The 27,013-nt window shown below is 37.7% G+C and overlaps 1 protein-coding gene across 8 annotated transcripts; it reads right to left on the bottom strand.

The window, feature by feature from the left end:
- Positions 1-2,641: 2,641 nt before the first annotated feature.
- On the bottom strand, positions 2,642-26,879 carry ORC4 (origin recognition complex subunit 4). Of its 8 annotated transcripts, none has more exons than XM_060776385.2 (14): positions 26,742-26,864; positions 22,660-22,727; positions 19,467-19,543; positions 18,298-18,388; positions 16,626-16,701; positions 16,048-16,133; positions 13,261-13,309; positions 12,024-12,175; positions 10,431-10,604; positions 7,868-7,954; positions 5,437-5,545; positions 3,884-3,979; positions 3,647-3,714; positions 2,642-3,075 (listed from the first exon to the last, which is right to left on the bottom strand). In XM_060776385.2, exons 2-14 carry the CDS (start codon positions 22,714-22,716, stop codon positions 2,893-2,895), a joined length of 1,305 nt encoding a protein of 434 aa, XP_060632368.2. In that variant the 5' UTR covers positions 22,717-22,727; positions 26,742-26,864; the 3' UTR covers positions 2,642-2,892. The 8 variants fall into 8 exon arrangements, with proteins under 8 accessions (XP_060632368.2, XP_067328771.1, XP_067328777.1 ...); XM_067472670.1 differs by having other exon boundaries at positions 22,660-22,724; positions 26,742-26,820; XM_067472676.1 differs by lacking the exon at positions 26,742-26,864 and adding an exon at positions 26,637-26,712.
- Between the last annotated feature and the right edge of the window lie 134 nt (positions 26,880-27,013).

Raw genomic sequence — 27,013 nt, 5'->3', positions numbered from 1 at the left:
AGCACAAGACTATTGTGATGATTTAAAAAAACAAAGTCACTTTCCAACATGCACAACTACATTAAGCTGCTTTTCAATTAATTTAGATACCCAAGTATTGAAGTACTCAACAGTATTGTTTACGCAGATTTCTCTTTACAAGTTATTTTTACAATGAAGAGTTAAATTCTGCCGTTTAATGCTGCTGCACTTTGAATTACAAATGTAACCAGCCCAGAAGTGTCAAGACCCAGAAGCCTCAAGTAGAGCCAAACACAAGATAAAGAGTTCAAATACAGCTTTATTGTACAAAAATAGTCTTTGAAAGCACTTAACTTCAGTGCATAGAGTCAATGTAGCAATTTGGCATCAAAAACGCATTAATATCAGTAACAAAAATATAACCTGGATTATAATGCTGTTTAATCCAGATTAAACTCAAAGTTCAGCAATCTGCTTGAAAATTAGCACAGCACAAAAACACAGTCATAGAAGATGAAAAACGAAGTCCCAAAAACGATGAAATGTTCAAGCACAAAATTAGCAGAGTTTAAAGTTCCAGAAGTCAAAAGCGAAAGTCAAACCGGTCCGTAGTCAAGCCGTAGTAAAAGGTAAACACAGGAATGCTGGAGTCTCAGGAAAGCAGGAATGCAGGAACGCAGGAAGCTGTAGCCCAAGGACCCAAGCTAGAGAGTTGGCAGCAACAAAGATTTATGTCCCATAAAGACACTTTGCCTTCTGCAAAGTATCATTCAAACAGAACCCACTTTTATCTTAGATCTCCTCATTAGAGGAGGATGAGCTCCCCACCCTTTCCTCATCGCTCTCAACTGCATCCACCCCCACAGCTGAGCCCGAGCGCGCATCCCTCCATTTCTGCCAGCGTCTGCTAAGACTTAGATCTTGCCAAGTACTCCCCGGTTGCCAATCCCCTGTGAACCCCTCAAATTCATCACTGGAGGTGGGTTGGTTACAAATGTCCCTTATCTGTTGAACACAGGTTCAATCCAGCTCCTCCTCCTCCTCTCCCATATCACTCCCAGACCCATCACTCCTTTCAAACCCCACGAAATCCTCATCCTCTGTTGGGGCAGTAAGTATTTCCCGGATGCGCTTCCTCTGAAGCTCTTCATCGGATTCCGGATCACGAGTAGCCCTCTTTACTCCCCTGCTCTCCTCCCCATCTCCCATTTCGCAATCAGAGAAGCCCTCAAACATCTTGGAATCACTTGGGGCCAATATTATTTCCCTAATGCTTTTCCGCTGTTGTTCCCCCTCTGACTCTTGCACAGACCTCTTCTCCCTCCTACTGGTAGTAGGAACGTTACCATCACGCTGAACTACAACAAGAAGTTTGTATGTTTTATCCCATGTATGTCCCTATATATTGGATAACCACATACTTAGTAACTGTAATGTAAAATCTAGAAAAGTGAACACAACTGCTCAAGAAAGAAATGAAATCATGGGGTACTCCTGTCTACCAACCCAGAGTGCAATATTCTATTAAAGCAATGCTGTAACCACTGCTGCCAAATCATGAGTATTAATGGCATTATCTTTTTAGAACAGTAAGACCACCTTTCCCATGGGTTCCTTTTCCATGGTTTCACTTACGCATGGTCACTGCTCCTAGAAATGTTAGTAAACATCTCTTGGTTCACTAATTCAACTATATAGTACGCTGGGCCTGGAAGTTGACCTTCCACTTTCAAGTATCTGAAGAAATGTCCAAGCAAGCACCAAGAGGAAAGTTGGGAGCAGATCAGCAGCAGGTCATTTCCTCCCTGCCTCCAGAAACATTTATTTCCAAAGCCACTTTAACTCTGTACTGAACTCTCTATTTTGGCATCGCAGTTGACTATTTAAACTGAGTGGGTTACCTTTAAATTGTCAACTACTGTCCAAAAATATAGGGTTTGGCACTATGCATGTGAGGTCTTTGAACATATCCATGGATAAGAGACTCTTGTTGTATAGGAAATTACTCCTGCTATTATCAGTCTTCTCAAGATTACAGTCAGAAGATTCTGTAAATGGTTTTGAAGGATAACCATCAGGTGTTGGCTGAGTTTAATCGAAACTGCCACTAACTAGATAATATTCCTTTCTAGTTCCTCTATATCATGGACAAACTTCGGCCCTTCAGCTGTTTTGGACTTCAACTTTCAGAAATCCTAGCCAGCTTATCGGCTCTTAGGAATTGTTGAGAGTTGAACTGGCGGGTAAAAGTTTGCCTATTCATTATAATGGGAAAATTATATACATTTACAGAGGAACACTGGGGCTGCTATGGGTTAAACTGCTAAGCTGCAGAACTTGCTGATCAGAAGGTCAGCGGTTCCAATCCACGGGATGGTGTGAGCTTCCATTGTTAGCCCCAGTTTCTGCCAACCTAGCAACATGTAAATGTGAGTAGATCAATAGGTAACGCTTCGACGGGAAGGTAACAGCACTCCATGCAGTCATGCCGGCCACAAGACCTTGGAGGCGTCTACAGACAACAGCGGCTCTTTGGCTTAGAAATAGAAATTAGTACCACCCCCCAAAGAGGGACACGACTAGACTTAATGTCAGGGAAACCTTTACCTTTACTTATAGAGGAACACATGCATAAATGTAACTACTTTATTTAGAACAAAGAAAAAACTGAAAAGTTTCATTTTCTTGTTTAGATTAAAATTATTTATTAGAGTAAAAAAGTTCTATGTTTTAATAGTATACAATAAACAACTAAAGAAAAATAAGCTGTAATTTCTAGGGTGGCTTTCCACGAACAATATTGAGTCCTGATCTGTCACTTTTCTGAGATCCAAATCTCCAAAATCCTCAAGCACTTTGAGAATGACATGATTCACTCTCTGGTGTGTTTTACACATTGGAGAATGACTATTCAAGGTGTGTAGCAGTTTCTCAATTTATTGAAGACGTAGCCCACTGTTTAACATCTGTTGGGCAATTTGGATAGAGCTGCAAAGCATCCATAATTTCGCTGTTGTCCAAAAGCAATTTCATTAGCAAGTATTCTCGCTGTGCACAATTAGATGTCCCTTCCACAGGTTTTATCAACTCAAGATGCTGCAAGTGTTCAAAAGCCTGAAAACAGAAGAATTGAAATAGGTTATAAATAGAATGACCTACTATTCCTTAAAAATGAAGACATAGAAAATACAGTGTCGACAAACTGCATTCTACATGTATAAAAATAATTTGGCAGCAACATATAAAATTTAAATACATATCAACTTCACCCTTTATTTTAACCCATCAATGGCATTTCTACTGTTTCTACTTTAGGAAGAACAGTTGATGGTGTGGGATAATAGAAATTGAAACCAATATTATCTGCAGGTCTGCATATTCCAAATGCCTGCTTTACACCACTAATATTCTCAGATGCTGCAGTATCAGATACAAAGATCCTTTATATTCAGGAGAGAAAACTCCACAAATATCCATAATTTACACCAGAGGGCAGTACAGTACAGAGAATATTAAAATAAACCACTGAAAGATCCCTAACAACCACAAGTGTGACGTTTTAGCAAGATTTCTAGACAACGCCTTCATTTATTGTTATTACACATGATTTTAAGCTATTTATGTACCTCATGACAGTAGAACAGCAATTAAATATCCGAAGAATAAAAATAATATACAAACATACCTTCATAACAACAGGCTTCTCAAAACTGTACACAGTATGGGCCTTCCTCTGAACAAACATCTGATACTCTGCATTAACAAATACATAGTAAATTCGTTTTGCAATAAAAAAACTACTTGTATTTATAAATTCCCAGAGTACCAACAGCATATTTTAATGAATTCAGTGTTTAGATTTTAAGTTGTAAATGAATTATTTTGCCATCTTTTAATAAAAAATAATCATGCACCAACTCACCATTATAAACCATCTGAAAATTAAAAGGTTCGCCATCATAAGTGTCGTTCAGATGTTTCATAGCTATTATGAGACAGAATTCCAGCACAGAAAGACCTGTAAGAGAAATGATATTTTTACAGTTGTGCAGATTTAATAAATTGAAATAACCATACATTTATATTCTATATTTTTATATTCTGCATTATATTTTTCTTTCTTTTAACATTTCAAAATGAAGGCTAAGGAAATCCAAAGTTCAAAAGCAAATGCAGTAAAAGAGGGATACTTAGTGGGAGAAAGCTCTACTTCCTCCAATTTACCTCCCTCTAAACCAGGCATGGGCAAACTCTGGTCCTCCTGTTAAGAATTGTGGGAGTTGAAGACCAAAATGCCTGGAGGGCCAGAGTTTGCCCATGCCTGTTCTAATCAAACTTCCCTGCATATTATGGTCAAATGCACCAGATTTATTTCACAAGAACACTAAGACACACAGCATATAAACACAACTGGACAAAAAGAGCACTGTGCTGTAATAGAGATGAACAATTTATTACACTGTAAGTCTGCTGGCAGTGAAAGTACAAAAGAGAACAGTGAAAAGATATAAGGTGCTGCAGGAAAGCAATAATCTTTGGTAGCAAAACTGTAACATACAAAAAATCACCATGATGCTCAACACCCTAGAATGCGTAAGAGCCTAAGAGGAAGCTTTTTCAAGCACAATGTATTGGAAATATTCCTAAATTAGTGGGAAGTCACTCCCTTTTGATATCTGTAGATTCTATGAACATCAAACTTCAAGAAGATTTAAAATATGCTGTTTCTGACATTCTCACAAATGCACAACTGGTTCCTTCACAAAAGTTTTGGAAATTATCTGTGGCAGAGTAGAACACTTGAGCAAGCCCGCATAAAATGTCTTCTGCCACAACAGAACTGTGCCATGAAAGATAATTTATCCTGTACTGACTGGGACACAAACAGGAGTTTGCTTGGTCTTCTGCTGCTTTCCTCTATCCATAAAGCAGAATTGATATCAACATAATGTAGATAAAGCCCTTGTACTGCAAAGCAGCGGGTCTCAGGCCTGGCTGTGTGCCTTCAGGGCCTGTGCCTTCTGGTTCACCTTTTACTTCATTGCTGACCTGGGAGTAACCCTAGATTCAAGGACTGCTCTCAGGGGCTATGATGTTTTCTGCCTGGGGAGGCTGGGGATGTGTAATATTGCTTTGACCTACTGCCCAGCCAATCCCAGCACGATTCCCCCCACTTTTCAGTTTGTTCAGTACAAAAAAACAAAATGAAATAGATAACAGCAAAATCGCTCTTATTCCCTCCAATACTTGTGTTTGATCTCTTTATAACTGGGGTGGACAGCAATACATCCAGTGTTACATTTTTCCCTTTACGATTACCATATGCAGTGGGGGACATTTATCAAACAGAATGTGACCATGGAGTATAACATGATTTAAAGAAATTGCATTGCATCAATTATTTGTTCTGTGCTTTTCTTTAGTGTAAAGGTAATATGTACATTTTAATTAAGATGGGAAATTATGTCTTCTTACCATGTACAATGTTTGCTTTGGAGTTCATTCTACAAAGTCTGCTTGCCTCCAGAAAGTCTGATGAATTCATATATGGGTGAGATACGGTTATATTATTTAAAGCGAGCATCTGGGGAAAAAATCCCACACATATCATATTTAGCTGTTTTTATTAATGTGAACTCCGGTTATCCGTAACAGAAAATGTGCTACAATAATCAACAAAGTGCATGACTGCACATTCCCTTTGACAACATTGTGTACTAGGTACCATTTCCAGATTTAAGAACTGAAGCTACTCAAGAAAGGAATAATATTATCCTTTACAGAGTTATCTACTTAGCAATTCTAGAACTAAAACATAAATCCCAGAAGTAAAATGGGAAATAAATGCAACATTCATCAGATAAAAAAGAGCTAAAATGAATATAGTTCAGTTTGACTGACTGCATCATTTAGATGCCTGACACTAAGAATGCAGTATTTCAATAATAGCCATAGACACAACTATCTATCCTTCAAAACATGATTAATGAAGTTGAGACAATTCACTCTTCCCCTCCAAACTTTTTTTTAATACAGAGATTCTGGTTTTAAGCCAGACACAAATTGTTTTATAGTCTTGGACAAAAAAGGATGTTCACAAGAATAAGGAAGAGTGAGTCAAAAGAATGCAACACTGGCACATATTCCTTATTCAGAGTGTTTTTGCTCTTAGTTTAACAGCAAAACAAGGTCTAAGCAAACAACATATAAGGAAAGGCTACAAACCTATTCAGAGATACATTCAGTTACTTACGCTAGAGTAAGCCTTAGGGTCTACTCTTAGACTTCAAACTGAAATTATGACAATAAATGACATTAAAAAGTCAATAGTCATGAATTGCAGGCATAGTTGCTATGGCTACAAAATAATGACTATGGACATTAGGGGATAATGCAATTTATTGTAAAACACATGTATGCTTACTACAGTCCAAAATGATGGAACTATTTCAGTCACAAAGAAATCACTGGAGTCAGAGTATTTAAAGTACTAAGAGGTCCAGTATTGGGGAAGCAGACACACTCAAATCATTAGGGATTATGTTAGTCCTACCAAATTAATTCACTAACTATTTAAAACATCTAGATCAAACCCACAGTATAGGGGATCCATTGATCTGAAGAACCTAGTAATATATTTATTGGATGCGAAATTAGATGATTACCACAACTGTTTGAAAGTTGCTGGCAACATCAGCATTAAACAACAGCAAAACTATTGTATGTATTCTTGTATAAAAGTCTAGAAATTGTAGCCAAAATATCAACATAAAAACCCCAAGTCGAGTACCCTTGGCTCAGTGCAATTACTGTACCTTATCACAAAAGTATCTATTCCCTTTTCTGATAGAGTAGTGAAAAGTGAGAGCTTAGACCAGCATGGGAGAGTCTCAAGAAGCACTGATATCTCTACTGTATATCCATCATGGCACCACTTCTGGCCTTTTTGAAAGCCTAGGCAAGAAAATGCTAGTGGCGGCCAGGGGCAGTTTGTTGAAGTGGCAGTGCTAGCAGTTTCCCCTCTCTGCAGAATGACTCTTGACTTATCACATCAAAATCCACAATTTTTGGTCCAAAACCTGCCCTCAACTTAACGTGAGGCCATCTTATATACAAGCCTATAAGGTATTTTTTCCCTGTCAGGAGCAACTTGAGAAACTGCAAGTCACTTCTGGTGTGAGAGAATTGGCCATTTGTAAGGACGCTGCCCTTTGTGGGAGGTTTCCCTTATGTCCCTGCATGAGGAGCTGGAGCGGACAGTGGGAACACATCTGCACTCTCCCTGGATTCAAACCTCTGACCTGTCAAGTCTTCATTCCTGCCAGCACAAGGATTTAACCCATTGAGCCATTGAGGGCTCCTTATAAGGTAGTACTAGGGACAGTTTATATGTTGTTTGATGTTCAGTTCAGTAATACAAAATACTTTTGGCTATAAGCTTACATGGAAAAATGAAATTTATGAACAGATTATTATGTATATTGTCAGCATCAGTTCCTATGGGAATACAGAATCTATATCAATATCTACCATATGTGAAATCATCCTATCCAAAGACATAATCATACAAAATCAGATTCATTTTCACTCTACATACAAATCTAGAATGGCAACACTGCATATATTAAATTGAACAGAAGCCAGAATTCACATTATTCCTAAAAACTACACTCCGGATTTTTTCATGCCATACAATACTTTGAAGATGAATTATAAAAAGGAATAGCAGTTACGATATTAATGAAGAAAAGATGTTTTGTGATAACAAAACAGAACATATTTTATTCAATTTAAATCCTTTTTTTGCAATAGCTGAATTTATTTTCTACAATCACCCACTGAGTTGTCAGCCCTACAAACTTGAGGCCACTTTGAGAACAGAGATATATTACTTAGATAATCTTACCAACAACATGGAGAGACTCCGCAGGTCTTTACTGTAATGGAATTGATTTTGCAGTACATTTTGCACACTTGGGTGTTCTAAGGCAGACTGCAAGAGATAATGGAAAAATGTATGTTTTGTAAAATTGCCTTTATCAATATGAAAAAAAATCTTTGCATTAGGAGTTGCTACAATTAACACAATAACACACAAGATTTAGGGTGAGATCACAACTGTATATAAGAAACACAAATTCACATAATTTGGTTTTTAAAGGTATTTTAGGATATATGCAAAATTTGCATGTTGTCAGCTTAGAACACAACCTTTTAAAAATATATAAGGTTTTCTAAAATGGACATGAATGGTTTTAGAAACTGCAAATTGTAATTTACTCCAGTGCTCTTAGGATGTAAGTTGACTACAACTTCAAAATTCAAGGTCAATTCCTACCAAACCCTTCCAGTATTTTCTGTTGGTCATGGGAGTTCTGTGTGCCAAGTTTGGCCCAATTCTAACGTTGGTAGAGTTCAGAATGCTCTTTGATTGTAAGTGAACTATAAATCCCAGCAACCACAACTCCCAAATGACAAAATCAACCCACCTCCCCAACCCCACCAGTATTCAAATTTTGGCGTATTGTGCCAAATTTGGTCTAGTAAATGAAAATACATCCTGCATATCAGATATTTACTATATTATTCATAATAATAGCAAAATTATAGTTATGAAGTAGCAACAAAAATAATTTTATGGCTGGGGGTCACCACAACATGAGAAACTGTATTAAGGGGTTGCGGCATTAGGAAGGTTTAGCAACACTGGTCTAGGGAATAGATATACTCATGTCAGCCACACCAACTGTGCTTAAACTGACTGCATCTCTAAGAAATTATATAGAAATATTTCTAGGACATTTTCTCTACAAATACAAAAATGTTAAAAAAAAGTTTGTAAATGGTGTCAAGCCACGGGTTCTGTGTTAGACATGATCTGTTATTTAGCCATGAACTGTTCAACTAATTATAGTGAAATCATTTCTTCTCCTAATTCTTGTTACAAAATGGCCTAATGGTCTTTTTGGTATTTTCCACACAGGTAAAGAAGTCAGAGCTTCTGTGTCCTGCATTGTGAATAGGCAACCATTTCATTTAAAACTAATCTGGTAAAGAAAAAAATTAAATGTTTTTCAAAAGTTTCATTTATTAGCATACAAATTGATTATTCATGCAAATAATTCAGCATGCTCTTCTTTAAACAGTGTTTATAACACATTCACTGAACAATACAGCACTGTACAGTATTTCAAATAGGTTTTTAGCTGCAGTCACAGTCACAAGGCAAGTATGTTGGCTGTAGATATTGCATATGATGGCTGCTGTTTTAAAAAGTGGTTGTGGAAAGGTAAAGTAGCAAAATGCCCTTAAACTAAGACCCCTCCTTTCAAGGTGAAAGTAACTGTTTGATTGAGAGTTGTGTGAATAAACTATGAAGTGGATGAGCCTATGGGTGAATGGCGAACTTGACCTAGACCAGCTTGGTGTTAAGAGTGTTCCACTGATTACAATAGAGGGAGGGACAGAAGTGCAAGCATTTCACATTATGCCCCATTTAGCAGAGTCTCTTATCATGACATGTTGATGGGAGAACTGCACATGCCCACACTTGGATCCATGCCACAAAGTTAAAGTCTCCACAGCAATCTTGCTAGAACTCTAGCAGATCTTTCTTAGGATTGTAGAACCTTGTCCCCACTGGATTGAGGCACTACAGGAAGGAGTTAAGTGGAAAGACTGGGTCTCTGTTTGTGTAAATGAAGTACCCTAATAAACCAGTGGTTCTCAACCTGTGGGTCCACAGATGTTTTGGCCTTCAACTCCCAGAAATCCTAACAGTTGGTAAACTGGCAGGGATTTCTGGGAGTTATAGGCCAAAATGCCTAGGAACCCACAGGTAGAGAACCACTGCTATAAACTCATCTGTAAGTTTAGAAATTGTAGTAAAAAATCAACCCAAAATACAACTTATTTACAGGTCAATGTGAATACTATACCTTAACTCTTATCAAAAAAGAATCATCCCTTTCTCTGAATAAGTTGACAAAAGACAAAAATTTAGTCTGTCCTGGGAAAACCTAAAAAAAACTCCAACCCCTTCTCTCTTCACTGAGACACAACTTCTTTGAATTCCTATGAGTGGAAATGGCAGTGATGGCTGGGGAAGCTGGCCCCCTGAGGAGGCACTGATGCTCCCCCTCTCCACAGAACGATCCTCACTTTATCCACGGCTCATATAAAAAGCCATAATTTTTGCACCAAAACCTGCTCTCAACTTATTCATGAGGTCAATACATACATGAGAATATATGGTAATTTTCTGTTGCACACTGGATCCAGGGCAATCTGTTTCGAAATGCTCAGAAATTAATTTGAAAGTCAAAATGTGCAGTCTTGGTTGTTACTTTCTGGGAGCATATAAAGCACTGCTACCCTGTAGTTTATTTGAAGATTGTCAGAAAAATACCTCAACAGAGAAATCTCAGCCCACCGAATTACTTTTTAAATTCTGCTTTTATTTCAATTACCTCTATATTCTTGTTCCATTTTTGAGAAAATTGCTTTTCTGGAAACTCTGGAGGAAGGGATAGCTGTTCTTTACAAATGTTCAGATATTTTTTGAAATCAAAAGAATTCACTAAGTGTATTTGCCGGTGGGAAAATCTTGACTTTACTCTCTTCTCCAAGAGTTCTAGAATATCCTAGTTAAAAAAAAATCAGAAATACCATTTTCAGTTTTATCATCTAATGTAAGTACATAAAACAATTTCAAATAAAGTATTTTAAAATATGCATCCAAGCTTCTGTAAAATTGTAAAATGTCCATATCTTCTAGATCTAAGATCAAAGTACATGGTTAATAACAATCCACTAGTCAAGCCAACCAAGATTTAAAATACCTTTGAATGCTCTTGTACACTTGTGCGTACACAGTTAAAATGTTGATGACTATCAAACCTCTTGGTTAGTTTTCAGTTTATCACCGGGGGGGGGGGGGGGGGAGGAATTACTTAATTACAGTATTTTTATGTCTGTGTCTAGAAACCGTATTGTCCAGTCAAGAAATAAAACAATATAAAACTATTCAACCAAATAAAACAGAAATCCACAACCCAGTGTCTGATTTTAACTTGGCAACAAAAACTGGGACAAACTGGCCACAAGTTAGAACAGAGCACACCCAATAACAAATATAAAATCCATTACTCTATAAATCGAACTGAACTTTTTCCTTAAAGCTTTTCAGACCTCCTTCTTCCAAGAAGAAAAGAATTAAGTTTGCACAATTTCCAGTAATTTTAATTGTGGAAAGGCACAAATGGAACTGCTCTAGGATATGGCTAAAGTGACATGCTTCAACTACCTAATCCCCACACAAGCAATTCTATTTCCCCTTAATAAAGGGCTGGCTTTAGCACAGCAGGTTAAATACCAGCTGTAGTCAATCTTGTAAGTAAAAAGGTTGCCAGTTCGAAGCCGGGTCAGGATGGTCTCCTGGCCTTAACCCAGCTTCTGCCCACCTCATGGTTTGAAAGCAAAAATGTGATTAGATAAATAGGTACTGTAAAAAAAAAAAGCAGAGGAGGTTTTCTGAGGCACCCAGAAGTAATGCCAGTGATTCAATCCAAAAGAGGAAGTTACAAACTAGCTCTTCAGCAGGGAGATGGAGCAACAGCCCTCGCCCCCCCCCCCCCCCCCCCATGGCTGGAATTGAGCACATCTTCCAAGATGCCAGAAAGATGGGGAAAGCCAATCTTTATTCATTTATTTAGCATATTTATATACCGCCTTTCTCAGCCTGAAGGCGATTCAGGGCGGTTTACATTCGGCACAATTAGATGCCCCCAACAACATAAAAACACATAAAAACATTAGCATATAAAATATAAATTCATATAAAGTCAATAAAAGCAATAAAACATATATCTCTTATCTATGCACAATTGTCCAGTTGTGCACTGTTTGCCGCATATGTATGCTCTGTGATCTGCCCTGAGTCCCTTTGGGGTGAGAATATAAATACTGTAAACAAATAAAAATAAATAAAATAACAAAGGTCTCTGTTCAATATGTGAAATAACATTTTCATGGTAACATGTGTTAGCAAACATATAACTTACCAATCTACAAGTAAGACCAATGACAGCTATAGGAGTTTGTGCTGACTGCGATACATCGAAAAGGTTATAGAGCAAAGTTTGGTTCCTATGATGAACGAACAGGTCAAATTCATCTAAGACAAACAGAACTGGACAACTGTGGGCACGGTCACCTAGAACACAGATCAAACTGACAAATATTATAACTGTGAGCAGTTTAGATACTTCTATCTGCATTTGAACTTCTAACATTAACAAGTTATCAAACACACACACACACATAAATGCAAAACTTATATTTTAACAAAAGTTACCTATCACTGACAACAGAGGAAGCTATCAAGCATCTCCATTTTTCTCTTATTACCGCAACTTACCCAGAAACACTGCTATGGCTTTCTACATAACTCTACCCTTCAGTCTCAATCTGTTACAATTAGATTTTATATTTAATCAGCTAAGCAAACCTAACTGACATTCGAAACACAGCTTTATGATTTCTACCCCTAAAGACCTAATATATGAAACCACTGCCAAATTAACATACTTTTAATTATTATGATTAAGAATATCAGGTGAATATCATGATATCAAGACCCAAGCCTATAGAGGACTTTAGAGGTGGCAGGAAGACACATCCAGTCCCACATAAATTTATATTCCCTACTTTAAAACTAATCCAGCGTGGTTTACCTATAACTCTGGAAAACTGGGTTCGAATCCCTATTCTGCCATGGAAGCCCAGTGGGTTACACTAGATAAGTCACACTCTCTGCCTCCCCAGAAGGCAGGGGCAAATCCTGCCAAACAAATCTTACCAAGAATCCCAGCGATAGGGTCACTTTGGGGTTGCCATAAAACAGGAATAGTTTGAAGGCACAAAAAAAAAAAACAACCACCACCACTCCTAAAGTAATAATCTCTGTCTATTAAAGATGCGGAAGACACATTTATACAATCAGCATTAGGTTCCTAATATTTTGCAGCACAGCACCTACTATAGTTTTTGTACAGTTCAGTTGTGAGTTTTGCACTCTTATAAGCTGCCTTACAAGCAAGTCTCAATAGATCCAGTTTCTACAATATGACTCAAAGAAATCCCCAAACTCCACAATTTACTTCATGCAAAGGATTCTTCCCCAAGCTTTGCCCTTTAAACTCTAATTTAATGTTTCTTCTCCCCAATAAGCTGTGATATCTCTAATGATGGAGTCAGTAAAACACTATGTCTTATTTTCCCCCAAGCAACAATGTTTACCTCTTTTTAATGCTTCTAGAAGAAATGTGAGATTTTCTGCAAAACTACCCTAAAAAGAACAAAAGGTGCATGATTATAGATTGAATCAAACAAAGGGTTTTATGAATGTTTGAACACCAAATGCATTTTTCTTATAACTACTGTGTAATGTGTAAATAAAACTACCAAAGGATGTGTGTGTGAATGAAAGAATGAATGAATGATGTGGAAAACACAAGTCTATCTCCACTCAAAGAATTATGCCAGATCTAGACATTACAACAGAGAAAGATGTCATTTCTGCCCCTCACTCACTCATTAATTTTCATTTCTTTTGCCATAACTAAATGAAGATACCAAGGACAAGCATTCGGTGTTAAAGTTCACTAGCTATGGTGAACATCCAGATACTCCTACTTCACATATTGTTCCAAATTAAAGCCAAAAACAGGAAAAGGGTTATGCACCTTCCAGATAAAATTCTCAGCAGAGTCAGCCAACAACAGAAATTGTGAGGAACATGTTAAGCAACACTGAGAATGTAGTTTAATTCCAATCCCATCCTAAAACAATTTGGAGGTCCACTGAATAACTGAACTTGTTAATTCAACATTTATGCTCAGTTTCATTGATTTAATGCAGCAGTGTGGAGCTGACTTAAGTGAAAATGCAAAACCCTAGGGGAGAAAAAATTAAAGTATTGGGAAAAACTCAGTTTTGATTCAACCTTTTCAATGGGAAAATATCAGAAACAATTGGATTATGAAACATTTTCTGTGGGACTGATGGAAAAATTGTTGAAGATAAGGCGTTGACATATTTAATTTTTTTATATATCACAACATAACAGGAAGTTGTTCTTGTAAGACAATGTACACCATCTGACCATTGCGATTCCTGATCTTACCAGACAACAAAGAGCAGGTGAAGACATAACTATTTGGCTGTTTTACTGGTGGATACTTTTGTTTCTCTTCTTGTTTGCCTCCATATAATAAATAAACAAAGCCAATATATGAAAATCTTACTGTTCAGAATTTTGTACCTGGCAGAGAAAGGGGAATGGACCAATGGAAGAATCCAAGGCACATCTTTCAAAAATAAATAAATAAATAAATAAATAAAGATAAAATTCTAAAGAAGGAAATTCAACCAGAATTAGAATTTTATGAATACATGTTTTTAATATACCAAACACAATATATAATAGATTTTTTTTGTTCCCAAAGTCAACAAATAACCTGACAGAAAATTCTTGTTGCAGATGTGTGCCTTCGATTCTTTCCTATTTATGGAGATCCAATCATGTTGTTTTTTCCTTTGTTCAGAGTGGGGTTGCCTTTGCTCTTCTCTGAGAATGATTGTGTGTGAATTACCTAAGTTCATCCACTGGGTTTCCATGTCTGAGAGGGGATTTGAACCTGTTCTTCAGGGTTGTAATCCAATACTCAAACCATGACACCACACTGACTCTCTAAAAGTGCTGATGTTAACTTTTAAAAATTTTAATTAAAATTTCAATATTCTTCTTGCAAAGATAAAAATTGAAAAAAAATTGCACTCCCATGGCTTCAACATTTATGGAAATTTTCCTTCTTTAGGGGTTACAGGATCTTGAAGGGTTGCCATTGAGTATAGGTTAAAAAAAATCCTTTTGGTCCCATATTACTTGCAGAACACATTCTCTTGAAAAACAGTGTGAAAACTCTTGCAAAAAGGGTGTCATTGGAGAATAAACCAGCCCAAGGACCTTGAGAATAAGGAGAATTGTCTCCACTCCTTGGTGGTTGTTGAGGAATATGCTGGAAGTACATTTTTTAAAAAAGAGGGAGAGTTGGGTTTTCCACCTCGCTGCTCCGTGGATTTTACCTAGTGCAATCTAACAATTGACTTTCGGCAAGAGAAAACAACTATGAGTCATAGCTTTTCAAGCTTCCACATAATACATGAGAGCATTATCTTTCGCTAGATGACAAACACAGTCACATTTAGAGAACATTATGATCCTGCAGCCATAAAGTCTTTATTTTGGCCTTATCAGCTTTCTAGAATCCTGACAGACTTAATTTTCAGTTTAAGCCTTTATAATATATGGCACTCAAGTTTTATATTACTGTATGATTAAACAACCAGATTTCCTTTAATTAAGATACAGTTGGAGGTACTCGAAGTTTACTTAAATGGCATCAAAGCTGTTTTGCATTTCCCACAAATACTGGACATACCCTATTTGTTCTCAGTGGTCATATCTGATAAAAAGAATCTTAGCTAGTTTAGACTTGATATTGTTTTGATTTGTTAATACAGTCTTCTCCCCACATTTGCAGGTTTAACTTTAGTGAATTTGATTTATCATGAATTTGATTAAAATGATATATGTGTAGGAACTTCCCCACAGGTCATGCTGGAGAACCTAGAGATTCCTAGGGAGAATAGAACTCTTGGAATCTCAGTGTGATTTAATGGTCATCTTTCACTGGAAGTTGATCAGAGTTATGCTGGAGGACCTAGAAATTCCTAGAGAAGTATTTGCTCAGGTAAAAAAACCCTGCATTTTTCCAGGTTTTCAGTTTCACAGGGGTCCTGTGCTCCTGACTACAGTAAGTGTGGGGGGCCAACTGCATATTTAGCTACCTTTTAAGAGAGAAAATGTATAAAAATGTGTACATTTTATAAATTCATCAAATTAATTTAAGGTTGAACCATAAGGGTATATAGTTACAACTGTATAACTTATATTGATTTCAGAGGTCTGCCAAAACATGAGCTAATATACCATTATGCATGAGTTTGTTTTTATTTACTTACAAACACTTTATCTCCAACCACATTTTCCAGATTCAGCTGTCTTGTAATCTCCTTAAGAGCAATTTTATCATTGGTCTGTAACAAACCTACAAGATAACAGCAAGTATATTATAATATTCTAAGATGTGCTTATCTGTTTCTTGTTCCCCTTCTGTTTACAATATGGTTAGAGAACTAGCAATTAGAGAAGTAAATATAGCAATTACATTTGCAGTTCAAAACAATGGTTTGTACAAATTCTCTGAATAAGAACAGTGAACCATGGTTTGCAGTTCTCAAAGGGTAAGTCCAAAGCTCAGCTTGTACATTCAAAGCACCAAAAGGGGTCAGTTTGTGCTAAACTTCACTGAATGATATTTTACACAAATGTTTAGATAACAGGAATTTTCTCTGTGAAACAACTAATGGAGAAAACTAGAGTAATATCTTTATAAAGCTGCCTTATTTTAAGGTGTCAATATAAAAGTTTTGTGTATAATTCAATTCCTGCCACGAAAGGATATTATGGGATCTGATTATGTGACACACATTTAAATGGCTAATAGACCCATTTATGACAAAAATGACTTACTGCTTACCATTTAAATGAACATACAAAGTGTTGTCCTTGACTTGTTTAATTTCCATGAGTTTGTTTAAGACATGGCATGTTAACTGTAAAGAGGAATGCAATTCAGTGGTTATAGTAAAGCACAGTTGAGTAATAAATCTTACACCATACCTATCACTTAAGTTGAGGATTTAAATTAAAATAAGTCTTTTATTGCTGCTTAGTAATCAACGTTATTATTCTTCACATGAGAATAATATTATTATTCATACTGTTCAGATGAGAATTAATCAGTTTGTCCTTATGCTTTAAAGAGCGTCTTCCAACCTCAAAAGGGACTGTAATCTAATGGAGGTTCCTAAAGGAAAAAAGGAGGAGTGCAATCTTGCCTTTCCCACACCTATTTTCTAGGGACTGGCAGTGGGAACAGGGAACTGGCAAAAGGTCACCTCTTACTGTCACAAAAGCAGCATTCTGCAAATGAAATTCAAGTCTTGACTCTCCTCTCACTGTAGCGCCATGTCATCTGCTATGCAAGATTTGGTAAGAAACAGAAGCAGGAACCTGCAAAACCTTTCCTGTTGTTGCAAAAATACTTTTGCGTGTATTCATGGTGGGGTTGAGGGGGATTGATTTTGTCATTTGGGAGTTGTAGTTGCTGGAATTTATAGTTCACCTACAATCAAAGAGTATTCTGAACTTCACCAACAATGGAATTGAACCAAACTTGGCACACAGAACTCCCATGACCAACAGAAAATACTGGAAGAGTTTGATGGGCATTGACTTTCAGTTTTGGACTTGTAGCTCACCTATATCCAGAGAGCTCTGTGGACTTGAACAATGGTGGATATGGACCACATTTGGCATGAATACTCAATATGCCCAAATGTGAACACTGGTGGAGTTTTTGGAAAATAGACCTTGATATTTGGGAGTTGTAGTTGTTGGGATTTATAGTTCACCCACAATCCAAGAACATTCTGAACTCCACCAACGATAGAATTGGGCCAAACTTCCGAAACAGAACCCCATGACCAACAGAAAATACTGTGTCTTTGGTGACTCCTCTGACACCCCCTCGTTACCACAGGGGTCCCAACCCCCAGGTTGAGAAACACCGGTCTATACTGAACTATCAGAAAACAAAGGTGTAACTATCTCAGCCATCCATGCGGATGATTTTGGAATATTCTGGATTTCAGAAGTCTGAATAAGGGGTGCTCAACCTGTACCATCACGGGGCCATCACCTCTAACTACATTGCGGAAAGGCTAATGAAAGTTGGCGTATACTGTATTTTTATTACTTTTAACCATGGGATGTTAGGCACCCTTAACAGAGGGGGAAAATTAACCAAAACACATAAAAGCATGTTTTTTGAAACTTAATCTACTTATAATAGACTATTCACTAACCATACCTGATTTAAAAACTACGGGAACAATGAGATAGAAGTATTGCTTGATTATTTGCTTTATGTAGAAAACATATAAACATGTTCTCTATTCCAAAGTCCCTCCAAAATGAAAATATAGAGTAAAACACATAATAAAATATTTGGCAGTGTTTGAAAACAAAAATTTATCTCGAAAGCCAACTGTCTGAATTTCAATACATTTAAAAAAAAATCTTAACAGAATGACAAGGATTCACATAAGGTTCAACATGCAACATCGCTACGAAATGAAAATTAATACCAGAGTTTTTCCTGAGCCTCGGGGTCCAATGATGAGTACAGAGTTGCTTTCACCCTGAATAGCTGTTCGTTTTAACAACTCAAGTAATTGCCTGTGGGGAAAATGAATATAACTAAGCTTCAGAGAGGGTTGTATCTGGAAAAATCCCATATTTAACAGCAACTCAGAAAAAAAGGGAAAAAACTGTAAAAAGTGCTAAAAATAACTCCCATATATACTCATGTATAAGACAACCTCATGTAAAAGTCAAGGGCAGGTTTGGGGCCAAGATTATGGATTTTTATATGACCCATTAATAAGTCGAGAGTTTATTCAGAAGCAAAGGGAAAGAGCCAGCACCACTTCAGAAAGCCAGCCACCTGTGACCCTCACTATTTTTTTACGCAGGTATTCAAAACAGCCTGAAGCAGTGCCACAGCAGAGATGAGAGTAGGTTGGTGGTTCTTTTAGGTTCTCCCAGGTGGACTAAGCTCTTGCCTTTTGACACCATACAGCTAAGGAAATGGTTCCTTTTTTGATAAGAGTCAAGAGATACTGACCTGAGGATAATAAGTCAACCCAGTTTCTGTGATTGATTTTTAAATTAAAATTTCTAGATGTATACATGAGAATACAGGGTAGATCTCAGCAAGGAAAGTACTATACTGCAAATATATAAGAGGAGTTTTTAGAAACTACTATTACATCAGAGGAATTTTGCATAATGTTCTCATATACTGCAAGAATCAGTAGTTATTCTAAATTTGGATATCAAAGATTTAAGGGACTTTACCTGATACATACAACTATAAGGAAATCGCTGTGAAAGGAAACATGACATTTTGCCTACCATATCATGAACCTCAGATAACAAATCTCTTGGTGAAAAAAACTCCTTTTTTACAAAGTGTTTTTATGACTACCCTGTCCTCATCAGTTGCTCCTTGCGAGCCTTGTGCTTGATATGTGTACTCTAGAGCACATTTTAAGGGCACTGTGGTCCAAAGGGAGATGAAACTGACAAAAACCATCTATTTTTTCCATTCAAAAGAATCCCTAGTTCAGACAGTTCTATTCCATACAAATCAAAACCAATTGAGGGAAGAGGTCTCAAACACAGAGGTTAAATGCAAGGGAGCAGTACGGGGCGGGGGACTCTTAATAATATAACTAAAATGTTTATTGCTTACTTGTACTGAGGCTCAATTCCAAACAACTTTTCATTTGGACTTGGATGACAAAACCTTTCACGCAGTATTTTTTGTACCTGCAAAAAAATTCAGTCAGCTCTCAATTACTCTGGAAAAGTTCTCCTAGTTTACGAAGGTTAATGAGGCAGAAATTACACAAATATGCTAGGACATTGTGCAAGAGCTATTTTTCAGAAAGAAATATGAAATTTTAGATGAGTATTTTTGTACAGGAGCTGGAGCCGGTCTGTTTGAAGGATTGTCTACATCTGAATTTGAACTCATTATCTGAGATTCTTTGACATGTAGTTTCTAAAAATAATTATACAGTAAAATTCAATTTTTATACCACAGTAAAATTGTGTTACATTAGCTTAAGTTTGTCTTTAATTGCTTTCAATTGCTGCATTTCAATACTAGTATCAAGTCAATACAGAGTTTATGGTATGTTATATCATGAAGTATAGCAGTGATGGCAAACCTTTTAGAAATGGAGTGCCCAAACCAGGGCGGGGAGCGGCTCGCATGCCAGGAGAGTGTGTGCTGTGTGCCCCTTATGGCACGCATGCCATAGGTTCGCCACCACTGGGGTAGAGTATTAGGCCTATTTGTAATAGTAACTCTCACGCAACTAGAAACTACATTAATCTGGACTCTATCAATCCCCATGCATGCCAGTTAACCGAATCTACTGTACACTCTTAAATTAGCTCTCTTTTTTGCACACACTTACCATTACAACTCAAAAGAGACTACTTTTTGAGTATCTAAAATATCATCCAATAAGATAACTGTTGGCTTTGGCATAGATTACTTTCAAATACAGGGTGAGCCCTGTAACTTGGAATGCATATCTACAGCTTTACTTATCCAAATCCGGGGGAAATGGTCTCTCTCAGAACTTACTATTTCCGCTAGGTGTCTACAGTATACTTCCCCAGAGGTTGCCAGAGAATCCACTAATTCCTGGAGTGGACATCTCTCTAGGAATCTTGTTTTCTTCCACTGCAGCTCTATAATAAGTTGTTACCAGAACTATGATAATGTAATGGTGTTTGGTTGTATCTACCATTTCAGGTAACCACATTCTGGTCTCCCACAGATACATGGGTTTTACTGAATGGTTAAGTACTGGATCACCACTTAATTTATGTGGCAGTTATCTATGTTGTCCTTAGTTCTTTATTTGAAAGACAGTATTAAAATATCATACATAAATAATACTATATAAGACCAATAATGTAAAAATATGTTAAAATTCTAGTGTTTGTTTGCCGGGGAACAGATCTACAGTAACTGCAGAAACCATGGCAATTCTGAAACAGCAAACAGTTGAAATTAGACTTGCATACATGACACTTTATTAAAGATCGTCTTCCAAACCTAGGTTGTGTCATGTTTTATCAATGAGTGTTTTGCCAATATCCTATCACAGAACATAATGAGATTTGTAAGCAAATATGTTTAATTATGGGTTCAGAGGTTGCTCAAACTCAGATGTCACAAAAGAATAGTTAAAAATTGTTAGCTTGTGGCTGACTGATTCTGCTACAAAGAGGGGGGGGGGGAACCATTCTATGGAATGCCCAAAAAGAGCTCTGTGGCTTGTCTTTCCTCTTATTACTCTTGAATATCACATTTCTCCCAAAATGGGAACAATGGTGGCTTCCAATGTAGAACTTACAGTTAAACTAGTACATTGTACAAAAATATTTAAATATTTAAAAAATAGTCAGCGGAAAATCACAGAAAACAATTAAAATAGTTTAAATATTTATAATACATTAAAGTACAGCACTCAATTGAAAGAGCCTCTGTCACATCCTATTTAGAGACTAAAGGGCTGTTTAAATAAAAAGCTCTTTGCTTGCTGGCAAAAAGAGATCAAAGCAGAAGAATAGAACATAAACCTGTCTTGGCACAGTGATACATTTATGAAAAACGGTGTGGGATGCTCAGTAGTCCAGCTACAGGTATGAAGTAAGAAAACCAAGTTAATTTCATTACCACAAAAAGGGCTGTGAAAAAAGACTGGATTATCAGTCATAAAATCTAAGGTTTTATGCATGGATATAGGTAGCATCATATACAGGAGTTTTGCTGAATACAGTCAGCCCACAGTTTCTATGGATTCTGCATCCACAAAACAACCATCCATGGTTAAAAATATTTCTTTAATTCAAGACAAACCTTAATTATGTCATTTTAAATAAAGGACACCACTTTACTATGCCATTGTATATAGTGCATCCACAGATTTTATAATCCACAGAGGGTCCTGGAACCAAATTCCAGTGGATACAAATCAAAATGAGCAGTACTAGTTTTGAAAGACTTATGAAATAATAATAATAATAATCTTTATTTATACCCTGCCACCATCTCCCCGAAGGGGATTTGAGGCGGCTAACATGAGGCCAAGCCCAAAGATACAATGCAGCAAAATAAAATACAAAATGCAGACAACAAAAATATCATCAGAATAAAATACATACAGTAGCAAAATAAAATAAATAAAACAAATTGGCATAATATAAAATTGAACACAAGGGCAGGCCAAATGGACGAGGTAAAATGATAAAACCTTGGATGAGGTAGGAATAGAAAAAGTGTAATTGAGAGGAACCCAAAAAGGATCAACACTGGGGTTAGGCTTTCAATTTGGGACAGGGGGGAAGTGCATCACAGGGGCAACACTATAGATGGAACAAACAGAAATGAGATAAGTGGTCACTCTAAAGGTGCATCTTAAGAGCCAAGTTTTCAATTTTTTCTTGAAGGCTACTAAGGTGGGGGCTTGCCTAATCTCACCAGGTAGTGAGTTCCAAAGTCGGGGGGGGGGGGGGCACAGCAGAGAAGGCTTTCTCCCTTGTTCCCACAAGTCTTGCCTGTGATAGGGGCAAAAACACATGTCCATGCATGTAAGAATGAGATGCAGATAGGTGTGAGCAGATAATTAGACCTAAATTTCATTTTACTAATGGGATTAACAAAACAGATAACCTATTAATCAACAATTGATTCAAACAGCTATTCCTATCACTGGATTTATGCCACATATCGAACTACTGCTGGACTTATATGCCCCAAAGAATCCCTATTGATCAAAGCCTGCATCTGCAAAGTAGGTCAAAACAAGACACTAAATTATTATCTCCTCATGTTCAATAAATGAAAGAGAAATATCACTAACCTTTGAAATACATTCGCCATTTGTGAAGCTATCCTCCTTCAATTTTCGTTTACTCATTTTAATTCCTACTGTACAAAAGGGAAAAAATATATATATTACAGCAAGAACTCCTCAAGCAGTCAAGATTGAAACTAACCCCCACTTTCTTTCTTCTTGTTCTATGCAGAGATGCAAAATAAGACTTTACATTTGAAAGGTATATCCTGTGCTCATTCTAACACATGGCTGACTTCAAATTATTGCTCCATGCCACCACCCACAAAGACAGTTCTCAATGAGATGTTGTAAGCTTCTCAAAAATAATGTCACCTGCATATAATTTATAGCATGCCAATACTCTGTAACGATCCAATCTTTTCAGTACTTATGTAGGGAACCATATATGTCAAAATCCAATAAGCACTTCTAGTATTAAGTTTTATCTGACACAAGCTTTCCTGGATTCCAGTCAATTTGTCAGATGCTTCAATGGCTTCAGCTGAAAAATATTTATATATACAAATACAATAGAGTTGACCTAAGACAAAGGTGTCAAACTTGTGGCCCTCCAGGTGTTTGGCCTCCATCTCCCAGAAGCCCTAGTCAGCATGATCAGGAATTCTGGGAGTTGAAGTTCAAAACACCTGGAGGGTCACCACTGGCCTAAGGTATATGTGAGAAAAAATGAGTAGGCAAAAGATGTACTGATTTTACAAACACTTATGCAATTTCTTGGATTTCAAGATGCAACAAACCTTTCTGGTGTCTTTGCTGCAACATAGTCACAAACCATGCCAAAGCAACTGGACACATATGATGAAAACAACAACAAATAAATCAAACCCAGCTTCAAACACTCAACCATAAGTTAATGCCAGTTCCAGATCCTGCATATGTCCACAAGTTCTACTTCTTGGCTCTCCACATACAGGTTGAGTATCCGTTATCCATAAGTCCAAAAAATTCCAAAATCCAACATTGTCTAAATGGGTGGGCTAAGATACTGACAGCTTTGCTTTCTTCTGATGGTTCAGTGTCATGCTCAAAATAAAAAAAAATGTGTATCTTAAGTTTATGTGCATAAGACGTGAATGAAATATAAATGATTTTTGTGTTTATACTTAGGTAACATTCCCATGAAGTACGTAAGTATTCAAAAATTGGTGTGTGTGTGTACAAAATCACAAACACTTCTGGTTCCAAGCATTTTGGAAAAGAGATACAAGTTGAGTGTCCCTTATCCAGAATCTTTAAATACTCAAAAATATGAAATTGTGCACTTAAATCCCCCTGAGAACCTCAGTGTGCGGGTCGGATTGTATGGGAAAAGGAGATCATTTAGGCAACCTGGAACCAAACCATGTAGGGCTTTAAAGGTCAAACAAACACCAACACCTTGTATTTTCCCCAGAAACTAATTGGCAACCAGTTGAGTTACGTTAGGATAGATGTGATCCGCTCACTCCTAAATGTTCCCATAAGCAATTTGTAGCACCAATCAGGTATAAAACTAAGTTTCCCAAAATTGAGGTCTGCAATAATGGCTGATCTAGACCCCCTTATCTGAAGCATAGTAAGTCAGCATGTGCACAACATTTAAGAAAATGCCATTTTGGGGGGGGGTCTAATAATATTGAAATTAAATTTATAAGAATGGCTAGTAAATTTAAATCTTGCCGTTTTTTCTGCTGATTCCGATGGAATTAATTTTAAGATTATGGATGCAAAATCCACTCAAACAAGTTGTGTATCAAAATGTGTCATGACAAATTTTGATCAATATTCAGACTGCAACAATTTTCATGCAAACGAAGATTTGGACTCGAAATTTTGACCAAGCATTATGATTGTGCTGGACATAATACTGTCAAATTTGAAACTACCCAGCATCTATAACCACTCTGCAGGATCTCTTCTAATTTGGAACTTTCAGCACAAATGGTAAAATCTACCAAAGTTCAAAACCAATTATTTAAAAAGAGTCTACTTGAATATGCTTGTAAATAGTATTATCTGAAAGAGAAAATTCTGCTCTATAAGACTGATACATTTTGTTTTGCAATGCGACCATTAAGTATCAATTTACTCAGGTCAAAGTATGTTATGTATCACACTGAAACCAGCAGCTCCATTGCCATAGGGCCACAATAACTAGCATAGTGGTTCTTAATCTGTGGGCCGTGGACCACCAGTGAGCCGTGAGGATGAAAATCTGACATGCGAGCCTCCTTCTTCTTTATTTTATTTCTGCTCATTTCACGCTGCCTGCCACTCCTTCCGTATAGCTGACCATGGCATATGTTCCGTATCAGACACTAGAGCTGAAGTGGTCTATCCAATGCAATTTTCTGAATCAGCAGTCCAAACCAAATCTAAAATTGACCAAAACTAATTTGTAACCCTTTTGGTACTAATGCTGGAGAGTAGTCCCTGGTCAAGTAGTCCCTGGTCAAAAAAACCCCAAAACTTGGAACCACTGAATTAGGGCCATTATTTATTTACTGTATTTATACACCACCTTTCTCAGCCCAAAGGCAACTCAAGGCGGTTTACAGTCGGCACAATTCGATGTCCCCAACAATATAAAATACAATTAAAAACATTAGCATATAAAATATAAAAACCGTATAAATAAATAAAAACATAAAACCTCAGTGTCTCCTAACAAAAATCACTTTCCAGTCGCATTGTCAAGTTGTTCTGAAGCTCTATCTTTGCCTGTTAACACAGCATTTGGAAATGCTTGCTCGAAAAGCCAGATTGCATGAGGGTGCATAAAGCATAAAATCAGCAACTATTGCAGTTAGAGATCTCAGATTTTGGGAAACTTAGTTGAACACCTGGCTGGTGGTACAGTTAAAATTTGCACAAAATTGTGGAGAATGTAATGGTAGGAACTTTTTAAAATGTTGGACTACTTGGCATGGAATGACCCTGCTGTATTTTGAACCAGCTGGAGTTTCCGAACTTGGTACAAAGTAGCCCTATGTAAGGAACATTGCAGAAGTCCAACCTTGAGGTGACCAGTGCCTGCACTACCATCTTCAGGTCTTCCAAATCTAGGAAGAGACATTAGATTTGGAGTATACATATGCAAATATTGCAAAATCCCAAATGCTCCTGGCTCCAAGAAGTTTGGAAATGGGATACAGGTTGAGCATCCCTTATGCAGAATTCCAGACAACGTATGAGGATCAAGAATGCTCAACCTGCACTGCATCCCTTCTCCACCGGGCGGAAGGCATTCCTGGATAACTGGGCTCCCTTTCCCCAACAAACGGAGTCCCCTCAGGAAGCCCAGGAGTCCTTCTTCTTTCAGGAAGGCACATCTCCAGGAGGCAGTTCAATGAACGCACACAAAGCCTTTTTTTTTTTTGTCCTGTCAGGAGCGATTTGAGAAACTGGGCCAGAGTGATGAGAGAGGGGGCCAGGGGACAGTTCCACCTTGTCTCCTGTGCTATTCTAATAATATAATACATTGTACACACATATAATATTTATAATATTATAATGTAATGCAATATAATAATATATTATATTTATATTACATGTAATATTACTAATAATATTACGATATAATGGTATGGTGCAATACAGCAATGTGTAATGCTGATCTTGTACTATGCTAATAATATAATATATTGTATGTAATATATAACTTGTAAGCCGCTCTGAGTGCCCTTCGGGGTGAGAAGGGCGGCAGATAAATGTCGTAAATAAATAAATAAACTGCAAATCGCTTCTGGTATGAGAACTGGCCGTCTGCAAGGACGTTGCCTAGGGGGCGCCCGGATCTTTTATCATCCTTGTGGGAGGCTTCTCTCATGTCCCCGCATGAGGAGCTGGAGCTGACAGAGGGAGCTCATCCGCGCTCTCCTCGTATTCAAACCTGCGGCCTGTGGGTCTTCAGTACTGCCGGCACAAGGGTTGAACCCACTGCGCCACCGGGGGCTCCTTACACAAAGGCTTAGGGAACGGGAAGGGTGGGGAGCACGAACCCGCCGGCCCCTAAAGGCAGCGCACCAGGCCCACCGCCGTCGCCAAGGCAACCCGCCAAAGGTCTCCCCTGAACGGGCTCGAGGCCTTCCAAGCGCTGCTCTCACCGTGATTCTGTATCCAAGCAACGTCCTTCTTCCCGTGAACCTTTTGCCCGCCCGCGCGCCCGCTCTCTCTCTCTCTCTCTTGCTGTCTCCGCCCCTCGACGTCGTCGTCGCTGCCGGCCAATGGTCACGTGAGGCAGGCGAGGCGCGCGCATGCGTGGTTGCGTGCGCAGGCCGCGCTCCCTCCTTCTACGCCTCCTGCCATGCACCCACTTCCGGCCTTGCCCGTCACAACTTCCGCCGCCCCCCTCCCCTCGACTTCCCGGGAATCCTTT

The sequence above is a fragment of the Anolis sagrei genome, chromosome 1 (assembly GCF_037176765.1).
Source record: "Anolis sagrei isolate rAnoSag1 chromosome 1, rAnoSag1.mat, whole genome shotgun sequence".
NCBI classification, from domain to species: Eukaryota; Metazoa; Chordata; class Lepidosauria; order Squamata; family Dactyloidae; genus Anolis; species Anolis sagrei.
The sequence above is the reverse complement of the archived record's forward strand: the minus strand, read 5'-3'. Positions and strand labels throughout refer to the sequence as shown.